The sequence below is a fragment of the Athene cunicularia genome (genome assembly GCF_003259725.1).
Source record: "Athene cunicularia isolate RWA chromosome 2 unlocalized genomic scaffold, athCun1 chr2_part1, whole genome shotgun sequence".
Lineage (NCBI taxonomy): Eukaryota > Metazoa > Chordata > Aves > Strigiformes > Strigidae > Athene > Athene cunicularia.
Window position 1 is genome coordinate 7,468,499 of NW_020799095.1, and position 12,241 is coordinate 7,480,739.

The 12,241-nt window shown below is 42.1% G+C and overlaps 1 protein-coding gene across 4 annotated transcripts in view; it reads right to left on the reverse strand.

Moving 5' to 3' along the window:
- Positions 1-499: 499 nt before the first annotated feature.
- The window catches only part of NOD1 (nucleotide binding oligomerization domain containing 1), a 28,405-nt gene continuing 16,663 nt past the window's right edge, over positions 500-12,241 (reverse strand). For 3 of the 4 annotated variants that reach the window (XM_026842967.1, XM_026842968.1, XM_026842969.1), the window contains exons 7-12: positions 10,892-10,975; positions 8,714-8,797; positions 6,510-6,593; positions 5,743-5,826; positions 3,600-3,683; positions 500-2,158 (exon numbers count right to left, since the gene is read on the reverse strand). In XM_026842967.1, the coding sequence (XP_026698768.1) occupies positions 2,086-2,158; positions 3,600-3,683; positions 5,743-5,826; positions 6,510-6,593; positions 8,714-8,797; positions 10,892-10,975 (493 nt within the window). In that variant the 3' untranslated portion in view covers positions 500-2,085. Of the gene's footprint in view, positions 2,159-3,599; positions 3,684-5,742; positions 5,994-6,509; positions 6,594-8,713; positions 8,798-10,891; positions 10,976-12,241 lie in introns of those variants that run through there. The other variant, XR_003397805.1, reaches the window with a different exon arrangement.

The window sequence follows — 12,241 nt, forward strand, 5'->3', positions numbered from 1 at the left end:
CACTTTGTGCTGCTTTAGCCAATCAGTGAAATGAGGACAGGAGCTGGAGTTTTTAACTGTATTTTCTACCTGGTAAATGAGCAAATAATTTGGCAACTAGAGCAAACTGTGAGCATATTTCCCTCCAACAGAGGCAATTGACATCTCTGCTGAAGGCCCTTCCTGCACCACTGTCTCCTCCCCTCAGCGGGCTGGCAAAACAGGAACATTTTGACAAGGTGCCTAGGTGTCTGATTTGTTAAAGTCGCTGAGAAGTCTTTAAAGGCCTCGCTTTGGCAGATGTTTTTTTAATTTAAAACCAGCTCATCTGTAACTTTGCACCCTTTTGCTTCCATAAAAAAATGGCTCAGGTGCAGAAATCATTCAAGTTAGCTGACTTTAGCATGGTCATCTGTCTCCTTGTGAAAAATCAGCACTGATATCACAGACAGGGAGGAAAAGCCACTGAAAAATATCAAACACTAAGTTGTTTGTTTGTTGGGTTTTTTGTTCTGTTTCGTTTTTTAACTGATGGTTTTGTGGAAAGCTTTGGGAGTATTTTAAAATGTGTTAGTGAGCTGGAGTGAGTAGACTTGGGCACTGGTCTGATACCACATGGGAAACAGAGAAACTCTGACCTAAAAGCCAGCCTTTTTTTGATGTTTTGCTTTATGAGGCAGATCTGGGAAGGTGAGAGTTCAGTGGTTTGGGATTTTAACTGGAGATTCTTCTTCCAGCCTACTGAGGTTTTGTGGGTTAGTCAGCAACTCATTTCTCAAAGTTTTGGAGGGGTGGTAACATGGGAGAAGGAGGGAAAATGGATCATGCTTTTCCATTTTAGGTTCCTTGTGCACACCGTGGGGTGTTTAGATTTTGAGTTTACCTTTACAAAGCATGCCTAATTTGCGCACACACACACACACACACACACACACACACACAAAATCAAAATACCCCACTCTTTGCAAACTAGTTTCTTTTATGGGCATCGAAAGTTATACTCCCTAAACACTAAGTATTTTGGGGGGATAATGATTTCTTGCTGGTCCTTGTAATTGCTACCTGCCCCTTGCATAGCACTTTCCACTAATTCAAGCATAGAATAAAAAGCTTTCCAAGCAAATCTCAATCCTTCTCTGTGGTTACATGTTGCCGGGAGAAGGGATTTCTACTTGACGCAATTGATTTTCAATCATCCTTTCTCCCCACTGAAGCTAGGCAACTTAATATTGGTGTATTGCCACCAGCACAGTGTCTAGGCCAAGAGCCAAGGCAATGAGCAGCCTGCTAATTAATTTTTCACATTTATCTCCAGACCCCCTCCCCAGAACAAACACTGTGGAAACAGGAGGTGGCAGCTTCTATGCAGCCCTCAGGAAATTTGAAGCAAAAGTGTTTTACTGCCAGTTTTATGCTTTTACAATGATGGCAGTAAGGCCTTCTGCTTGTATAAAAGAAAATGTGTTGGCTTCAATATGAAAAAAAAGATTATTGAAAGTAATCTGAGCCTGATGTATCCATTTCTCAAAAAAAAAAAGGCAGTGTCTACAATGCTGTCTGTAGCCAGTGGAGAACTAAGGGCCTGATTTCTAGACAGAAGAAAGGTATTCATGTTGAAAACACTGGTACCATGCAACTATTATGGACAGATTATGTTTCCATGTTCATTTTCAGGTACTGTGAGCTTGTGGAATTTGTGCATCTTGCACCCTTTCTTGCGTGTATATATGTGTGTGTGTATATTTATGTATATAAATAAGTTAGAGATTATTTACATCAGTATACAGAATAAATCTAAACACAGTTACCACAATGCACAACACCTGCCAGTGGATTTGGTCTGTTAACCCTTTGCATTTCATCTTCAAAGCACCATACAACATTAATTATTTACCCAGGTGACTTCCCACTCACCAAAAGGATTAAGAGTAACAGGCAGGGTAAGAGATGGAGCTGAGGGAGTGCAGCAGGTTCATAAAAAGGCAGCTAATCATGCATCTCTCTCCTGCCATGAGCACTGCAGATTCACGCCTTTATAAGCTCTGCAGTACAAGTGTAGGAGTAACCTTTGTAACACAAAGCTTGTCAAAATGGGAAAGTCCTCATTCAAAAGCAAATGATCCGTTCTTCATTTTCAAAAGCTTTGGCCTCTTCTTGGCTTATCAGGTTCCCGTTCAAACTGGAAGCAAAAAATAAAAGGGATGTGAAAGTAAGGTAGTGGCTGTTGCCCCTCTCCTATTTTTCCAAGGTTCTGGAGCAGAGATCACAGCTCTGCAATGCCGTGTGAGCTGTCTGCTTCTCAGGGGCACACAGTTGGGAACCGACCTCAGACAGGCAGGCTACAGCACTGCTGTTCCCACTGCACGTACAAGGAACAAGGCTACTTCTTCAGAAATAAAAACTGAACCTAAACTTCACTGAACCAAGATCAGCGTTGAATACCCAGCTGTTTGCATTTCAGCAAGCAGCATATAGCTGACTACAGTTCTTAACATGCAGTGGGCTAGTTTAAAAGAAATTTAAATAGTCTTCAGGGCATTTTGTGTCTTCCATGAAAAGATGGGAAGAAAACTCTATTAAGTACTCAGGTGTTATTAATATGAAATGATTTACGGCAAAATTTTCACAGCTGGCTACATAAAGTTAATCTACATGTATATTTTCACCCCTGAAAATGAGCAGCCTGGTAAGTGCAGCTTTCAGAAATGTTGAAATCTATTAAACCATTTAGATTTATGAAATTATTTGGGTTAATGAGCACCTCTGAAAATTCAGGCAAGAATCAAAAGACAGATTTTTGGTCTGAAGATTCAGAATGATTCGGGTGGGAATTGATGCCTCTTCTGTAGACAAAGCTGACAGTGGCCTTTGAAAAAAGCATCCCTTCCACAACTCCAGGGAACGCACCAGTCAGATAGTGAGTCACTGTCTTTCTAAACAAGAATCCAGTGTCCTTTCACTAAAACAAATATAAGTATTTAAAAATAAATTTCGTGTTCAATAATAAAGCAGCGGTGCTAAAACCAGCACAGTTCTATTGACTCCTGAGCTCCCTGAGGTGAGGGAAGGAATGCGGTATTTGGCTTTGTGCCTTACAATGCACACGTGTGACTGTGATGCCTACCTAATCTAAAACAAGCAAATCTTACAAAAAGTTAATCTTGCCACTTAGCACTTTCAGGGTGTTTGGAGTACCGCCCAAAGAAAAACCAAGCACAAATTCTATAAACCAAATTAGTAGTGATAGTTAAATGTAACCATCCCCTGCTTGTTGAAATTTAGCTTTTGAAAAGCATGAACATTTTCAGAAGTTTAAAAATAAATCAGGACAAGCAAAATTTGATCTATAAATTTAGGCCCCAATTCTGCAAACACACACATTTTGCAAATCAGTGGTACAGACAGATGTGAATTTAGAAAATTGTTTGGCATTCGTAACAGACATGGAAGTGTTTCAATGACAGAAGCTTTTTACCTATTTGAAACTCACAGCTGGAACTACAACCCCTGCCTCACATAAACTTGCTCTGCATTTTTTAGGCTGGAAAGCAGTAATACCAGAAGTGTTTTTAAAGGAAAAGAAAGTTTACAAAGAGAGTCTTTGAGGAAGAGATCCTTACCAGACTTCTTTAATAGCTGTGTTCTCCTTGAGAGCTTCGCTGATGTACTTCACCCCTTTGGCTGTAATTTGATTCTGGATAAGCCTAAAAAGCAACTTCATGTCAAAATAACATGCAAACTAATTCACAGCGCATGCACAACCTACGCTCAGCTTGACATCAAGGAGCAAAGCTGTCTGTTTGCCACAAGAAGACAGTTGTGATTTCTAGCTGTGAGGATGGTACACGGTACTGGTCAAATGCCCCACATGCACTTTCAGAAACAGAGCCCAGAATATTAGTCTTTTCCTTTTAATCTTGCACAGGGTTGCATTCTGGAGATACTGAGCTTAATTACATAACTGTCAAATTTCTGCTAAGAACGCTTTACTACTGCTATGGGATTGTGATATTTAGACTCTTTGAGACAGACTAACCCCTTAGCTCCATTTTGTTCTTAAGAACACTGTGAGACATTTTTAAGTGACATACAGAAAATTCTGAGTACAGAACCTGTGTGGGCCCAGTGTTCTAGCAGCCAGAGGTTTCCAAATCCTCCTGTCTTGTTTATCAGACCAGCAAGATCTTTGAAAAATAAGGCATTGAATATGACTCTGGTATGAGCAGGTGTGAGTCCCAGGGAAGCCACCTTAGCAGCTATAAAGTATGTCTCATCTGAGCTGAGGAAAAAAAATGATACAAAAGATCCTCCAGTAGCACAACTGATGAAGTAGTAGGTAACTCTTGATAACCACTGTAGACCATCCCCTTAGCTAAAAATTAATAAAGTCCCCTCAGCTGCGTAAGTATAAAAATACACATCAGACCAGCCTAATTCAGTAGTTACCTTTCAGTCTACATGGTGTGCCCCATAGCTGTAGCAATCCATGTGACTGGCTGCATGAATCCCACAGGATTCGGGATGAGGCTGAAAACTGGAATGAATTGAATGACCTCTTAGGGAGGGAGGCAAGGAAGGAAGCAAGGAATCATTCCCATTAAAGGACTTTCGGCACTTGGTAAAGAAATCAAAATGCAAAGGGAGCCAGTAGAATCTTTCAGGATAAACACTTCAATTCTGACTCAAGTTCAACCATCTCTGTAGGGCACTACCTTTTGGAGGTATCCACTGGTATAACCAACAAATTAGGATATAAACTTGTCTACTGGCAGAAACCCCTGGACAATACTGAGCCATGGTAAAGACATCTATCTAGATTACTATGACTGCTTTGGATGGGGAAAGTTTTATTATGAATTCAGACCAAACTGCTCAGTGAAGCAGATCTGCAGCTGTGCGCAAAGAAACCAAGCCCTCCCCCCCTCCTTTTATTTTCAGGGTGATGGGCACCAGAGCTTTGACTGGTTTCAAAAGAGGCTACAAGTACTTGGCACCTCTGACAAACAGCATGTTTCCTAAGGGGCGGGAGCTAGAATTAATACAGGGAATGCTAGAGTGTGGTTAGCAAAGTCTTTGTAAAGCTTGTCAAGGGACTCCATTTATTATGTTATCTTGATCACTTGGAATGAATGGATGGCTGTTTATGTTGCACAGCCCACATCTGCCCAACCCTATCCATGGAAAAATTCTTGTGAACCTCTGGATTAGAACAGCTAACACCGTGTTTTCTTAGAAGTTTAACAAGTCTCTTTGTGATTCCTAGAAATAATCCCTAGTTTCCTCGGGATTTACGTTTTATAGATGAGTGTCTTGCATGAGTGAAAGTGCTAGCCCTAGAAGAAAACATCAGGCAAATGGGACATGTATTTAAGTGTCTGTCATGTCAGTTCTTGGTTGAAGAGTAAGTGTTGAGCTTGCTACTTTCATAGTACAATGATATAGTAAGAATCATAGCAAGGTTACTCTATTCTAGCTGTCTGCTTGTATTTTTTTGGAAACTTTTGAGTTTAGGCTAGTACTGTTCCCCTGAGGAGAGTTTTGAAAGTTACTAGGACACACTAAGAGCCTAAACTTCTCCCTGTATGAAAGCAGGTTCAAAGTGCTAGACAGCAGCTTTATTAACTTCCATTAGAACGGTCTACAACCAGTCAGCTGCATCCAGACCATGCACAGAAAGCTTACTTTGACCTACATAGACTTGGAAGGTGAAGCTTTAATGCAGCGACTGCCAAAGAGCCTGTGCCTCTGTGGAATGTAACTCACCATAAATGCACCAGTTTCTTGTTGACCTTCAGCATCTCTGCAAAACTCATTGCTGCCTCATCATCCAGCTCGTTTTTAGTCAACCTAAGTGGGAGAGAAAATGTTAATTTAGGATGTTATCATTATTTTTCAGCCCCCTGTTTTTCTAGCTTGTCTGTGACTTAGCTTTAGACAGCCGAAGGGGGATTGGGGTTCCTGCCCTGAGCAGGAATTTGTAAAGGCTGGACACAAAGAGATACTGAAGAAAATCCCTGGAGGTAAAAGAGACAAGAGTATCAGATCTTTATTTCTCAGAGCAATGTTCTAATGATACTTTCTTATGATGTTTTAGTGTCTAAAAGGTGAATGAGGTGTAGTGGGAAAAGGTAGACACAACACTGAAGAGGTGCAAAAACTGAAGACAAAGAACTTGACTTCAGATGATGGAAGTGAGAGCAGAAAGCAAGATGGAGGGAGCAGAGCAAAGCATGACACTGGGACACTGGAATATGTCCTAAAGGACATGTGCTGCTGATCCATTACTCATGTCCATGTTCTTCCACAGGGGTATATCTGGTATATATATATATATATATACACCTTATCTCTGGTATATAAGGTATATATATCTATATAGTTTGTGGGCTGTGAAACCACAGGAGATGAGGAGAGGGGTGGAAGGAGGAGGGAAGAGTAGGAAGAGGTGATGGGGTTGGAGGAAATAAAATTAGGCTGCAACTTTCTCTGGAGAAAGAAGAGGAGGAAAAGTAGACCACACTGTCAATTACCAGAATATTTTCACAGAGTCGTTGTGTTGCATAGCTTCAGCAATACTTTTGCCTCCCTCTGTTGTGATACCATTGAATGCGAGACTGTGAAGTAAAGATACAAATGTGTAAGAAACAGCCAGCATCACTTGGGCCTCCCACTGCCAATTACTAGTGAATATCCTGGATGACCTGCTTCCCAGTTGTACAGTTCAGCATTTGGGTGTTTTGAAGGCTCACATACTTTGCAAACCAATAAGTCCTTATGACTTTTACAAGCGAGAACAGTTCACAGGCTGCAGCCTGAGTGCAGGTCTGTCATACAGGCTGTAAGGTTTGCTGTTGGCGAGTTATATTCTTGGGACTGACAGCAGAGTTGTACCCAGTGGTTTTGAGAGTCAAGGCTTTTCACAAGGACTAAGAGTTGTGCTTCACAGTACACAGGTTTTTAAATGCATTTGCCATCCCCAATCCCTGTACAAGCTGGCACTTTGTCCTTTAAGTCCTTCAGACACCTGAATACCTCATTCTTCCACACACAACACCTTCTGTTGTATATAGAGAGATGAGCTTGTAAATGCATGCTTTCCATTACAAACCACAAGCACTTCTTAGTCTGCCCTTCATTCTTTGAAAAGACATTGGCAAAATCATCCAGTTAAAGTTATGCTCTAGGCTTTGAGAGTTCAAAAAGCATTTACCCCCTCAAATGCCAGGCCAGAACCTAAAAATAATGCAAGGTCTGAAAAAAAGGTAGAAAAGGGGATCAAGTAGTACAATGGCACATGTGAGCACGAGTCCCTCCTAGCTGCAGATAAAACTAGATATTCTCAGCCCATAGTGACTGGGCCTAAAAATGGCAAATATGCCCAAGTAAACTGATGTTGTAGGGACTGTCTTCCCTTAATCTTCACATAAAGGTACTACTGGTGCTAACTATTAATCAAATCATGAAGCAAGATTAACCAGTGGAAGGTAAGAAATGAACCCAAGTGCAAGTGCACTACAGAGCAGAAGATTCACCCTGCACAAGTGTCAGCAAAACTTAGCTTTAGCTACTACAGTTACTACTCCTCATTTTTGCATGCACATTCATCAGCACATTTGTTCCAGTCTGACAATCCCTCAGCTCTGATTCAGGTTCAAAATGTTTTCTTTCAAGTCTGATGCGTCTGGATGGATTCTGCAATTATGAAAAGATGGCTATTTCAGATAGCTTTTAAGTTTAAATATATCTAGGTCACTGCACCTGTTCAGCTTTTAATTTTTAAGCTCTGCTATCCACTCACAGAAAGGAGGACAAGGCACCAGCTCTGAAAACCCTCGATCTGAAGTGGCAGCAATATGCTCTCCAGAGATCCCCGAACTCCCCGAGTACCGTATTTCTAAAGAAACTAGTGCCATGTGCCACCTCGTGGTGAAACCAAAGAGCCTTGTCTGCTCCCTCATTGTGGAGGTCAGTGGAACTGGAAGACAAATCGAGATCACAGTGAACCCAGTGCTCCAGCTGTGTGGAGGGACTCCAAAACAGCAGCAGCTGCCACAATATGCATCTTTAAATCCCTAGCCAGCATCGGAATGTCTGGCAGGAGATGGGCTGTTTTACACTGCTGGCTTCCCCCTGTGCTGTGCTCCCAACTTTACCCATGCTAAGGCTTCCAGAAGGCTAGTTTCAGATCAATCACTGAACTCCAGTGAGAACTACATCTCATTAGCACTGAATGTGTGGTGGCGTAGCTCCACTGGAGTACTGGATGAGCCTGAATTTAAGAATGCCTCAGTCTCTACCCAAACAGTTTATTACCTAATAATTACTTTGGTAAAAGCTGCTGTACCTTTACAACCAAAACGGTTAACACCGAGCTCACTGAGAGCCTGATTCTGTGACAGCTGGTGCATCGTTCTGCTAATGCTCCCAGATCAAAATGGTACCCACTGGCCATGTGCTTGCACAAATGCCAGTAACTCTGTGCAGCATGAGGGGAGGAGGTGCAGATAGAGGGAAGGATGCCAGCCCTGCAGTATCTTTAACTTGCTTAATGGCTGCACAGGGCTTTTTGATTCAATCTGTCCTTTTGCTTGCACCAGGAGCCTGTTGGTTACACAGCAAAGGCTGCAATACCAGATGGCATTCCAAGCTAACGCTTGGAGGAAGAGTCATCACTTCAAAGCACGATGGGAAAGCCAGCACTATGCTGAGCTGCCTGGCTCGGCTGGTGTTTTACCTCACGTTCGTTAACCTGGGGTGGTTCCTTAGTGCCTCTGCAAATGCCTTTGCTCCTTCATCTCCAACTTGATTACCCCACATCCTGGTGAAGAGAGAAAACCGGGAGATTATCAGTGTGCTGCCTTACTGCCCTTCAGTATTACAGTCTCCCTTTTTTTTCTCTTCCCTCCTCTCCCCCTGATTACTTCAGAGTCTTTCAGGCTTGTGAGAAACCTGGCAGTTACCCTCCCCACTGAGCCAGGCACGTTCCACTCCCTGTACACCACACACACCAGCCTCTGCTGACTCACCAGTACCCTAAGGCCACAGCACAGAAGCAGCTCTAGGAGACAGCCTGCTGCAGCAGGAATGCTTTTGGGATCACCTTGCTGCGCTGGGCAAACCCTCTGCAGCCCCATACCCTTATGGGGTAAAGAAAGGATTCTTGTGGTCCAGTACAGTGAGCTGTGGTGAGAAATACGCTAAGTCCTAAATCCTGTCATTTCCCTGCTCAGAATTTCCTCCCCATCCCTTGCTGTGATTCTTCTGTTACCTGTTAAGCACAGACTGGCCTTTACACAGTGCAAAGTCCAGGGCTTGGGAAAGACTCCCCAGATGCACAACTGCATGGGGACACACAGCCAAATGGATGACTCTCTGAAGTGAACTGCTCTACAAGCTCCCCCTCTCCTTCAGAACAGTCTGGAAAAACGGCTGCAGTTCCTTCAGCATTACACCCAAATGGCATCTCCTCTCTTGCCAGTTGCCAAGAGAAAGATCAAAATCTCCCAGGGACAGTATGACCCAGGGATCTTCCACCCATTTGTAAGGAATAGTATTTCCAATGGCAAAACAATCCTTGGTAACACAAAGGGTTAAGACAATGTAATGTGGTAAAAACTGCAGAGATTTGGTCAACATTTAATAGTAGTATCTGGTCAAATCTTTTTTATGCAGACCAAGCACTCTGAAAACTCAGCCTATATTATGAGGCTTCAAAGCATCTCTGCTGAGGTATAAGGGGTTTTTTTTTACCGGGATCATGGCTTGATGACTCAGAGCCGCACTCAGCTTGATGGGTAATTAGTTGGCAGCTCCTTTAAAATCAATTGAGCTTTGTGGTATCTGAACACATCCATTTCCAGTAAGTTCCCCAGAATTTCCTTGTCCTTCAGACCCAGAGCAGTTTGTTATGTAAATGTTGAATATATCTGTTTAAACATTTCTGTCCAAGCTATCCTAAATCCATTTGGAGTGATTATTTCCTCCACAGGAGAAAACCAGAGTCCTTCAGTGAAACTGCAGCAAGTACAGCACAGCAGACCCAGCTATATGACAACGGAAATGTGCACGCTGTTGACTGTGCTTGTGAAATGTTGTAGAACCACAAAATTAAAGGACAAAAATCTGATTGTTCAAATCTGATTTTTATATTTAAGGGTTATTCAAATACTCAGAATGGCCAAACAGAGGTTTTAATACCATGTATTCGAGTATTGGACTCTGAGAAAAATGTTATCCTGTGGAGTGGAAAGAGAAACTGGGATTTGCCAGAAGGGTGAGAGAAAACAAAAAATAAAAATCAAACCCTCAAGTCTAGCACCTCTCCTTAGAAAGAGGACAGAAACTAAAGGTTTAGAGTACATTCAGTCCTCTATCCAATAATAGCAGAGTCTTCAGTTAGGGAAGGACTAGAGAGAAGAATGATGGGAATTACTTTTTATTCTCCCAGTACGCAACTTTATTAGGACTTGATGCAGAAGGTTTGACAGTTATAACAATGACACTCAATAACTAGGTACACTGCCAACAGTCATAAAACCACCCAGACTTAAAAATGACCAAATATCTCTAGAACAGCTGTGCTGCCATACGGAAAGTGGCTGTCTTTACATACTGTCCTCTTGCTAGTTTGTACCTCATTTAAGTTTCTGTCAGAACAGGGTAAAAAAAAAACCAAACAAACCCAAAACAAACATTGTGTGAACTGGCAACAACAAAGCAGCCCTCCTTTTCCATCTGAGAGAAAAATGTAGCTCTGCTTCTGCACCAGTTTGTTCTAATGCTGATGATGGGGAGGGGGGGAAAAGGAATAGCAGAAGTAGAGAAGGTAAGAATGAAAGAAGGAGTCCTAAGGGATTTACAGATGTCTTGCCAACATCAAGCTCTGAGCTCTGCTCCTTAGCACTGGACTTACCCAATTTCAAACATTGTCTTGCTCTTCTGGATGGCCTGGGCAAGGCACTTCCCTCCTTCACTAGTTATTTTGTTTGCTCCTATTCTGCACAAAATACATGAATTGATGAGGTACATCACTTACAGCTGTACAGCTATTAGAACACCAGCTCAGAAAGCAATACAAGTAGTATTTAAGGCTAATTAAGTCTGGAGGCTGGCTACAGTTATCAAATATTAACCTAGAGTAAAAAAAAAACCTGCAGGTATTGGACCTTTGATTAAGACATCATTTTGTCTTTCACATATTTTGCATGTCAGCCCTCCAAATCAGAAGTGTTACTGTAGAGTCAGGGAGTGGTGCTCAGTATGTCAGAAATGAGCTTTCGGAACTGATCCTCAAGGCAAGGACCCCTGCCTAGTTTTTAATATAGTTCATAATATCAGCAGTTGCTACAGAGTACATGAATTACATGCAGCATGTTTCATGATGCCACAGAGAATAGAATACTTCTTGATTGCGTGGCTCCAGAGGAGACTGCAGCTGATAAGCACTGATTGTAATAATTTCAAGTCTTTCTGTTCTGAGCACAAGCTATAGGCAGTGGCATGGGTGAGCACAGCAATGAGTGTCTCTGACTGGCACTCTATAGAAGACCTTTTCTTTTTTTGGCCTATGTAGAGATATCAAATGGCTGGAGCTCAAAAAAGAGATAAGTCTCAGTTGCATATACATTGGTGAAGAACAAATCAAAACTAAAAACTCCTCAGCTCGCTACATTTACATAAAGTAAAGCTGGCTTTGACTGACTTCAGGCACATGAATAAACACCCAATGTCAAAATAATCTGTGGGGTTACTACACAGCCTGCAAGTAACCAGGCTTTTTAATGAAAGTTAGATTAAATAAGCAAAGCACTGTATCAAAGCAGTGAAAGAACCAAAGTGTTCTTGGATTTCAAAAGTCTGCAAATATTTCAAGTGGGAAGGATGTGGCTAGTGTGTGGTTTCAGAACAAGTTAGTGGTAGAACAAGGACTAGAACCCAAGAGTCCCTGGCTGCTCATTGCTACGTTCATAGGAAACAGCTGACATTGCTGTAGTTACCTCTACTTTCTGCTATGGTCACAATTAAACCACTGGTTAATGATCTACCTGAATGTCAAACCAGTGTTATGCAGGGTCAGACACTCTTATCTGGGGAAGTTCCAGGGCTTAAGGGGAACAACTCATCAAGTGAATGTGGGGAATTCCAGAGTTGAGGTATGATACCAGCGCAGTCTGACTCCAATGGCCCATAAAAGACAAGATACAAAGAAGCTTGGTACTAAATTGAAGTGAATTTGCCTACTGCAAGGGCCAGCAAGGTTCAT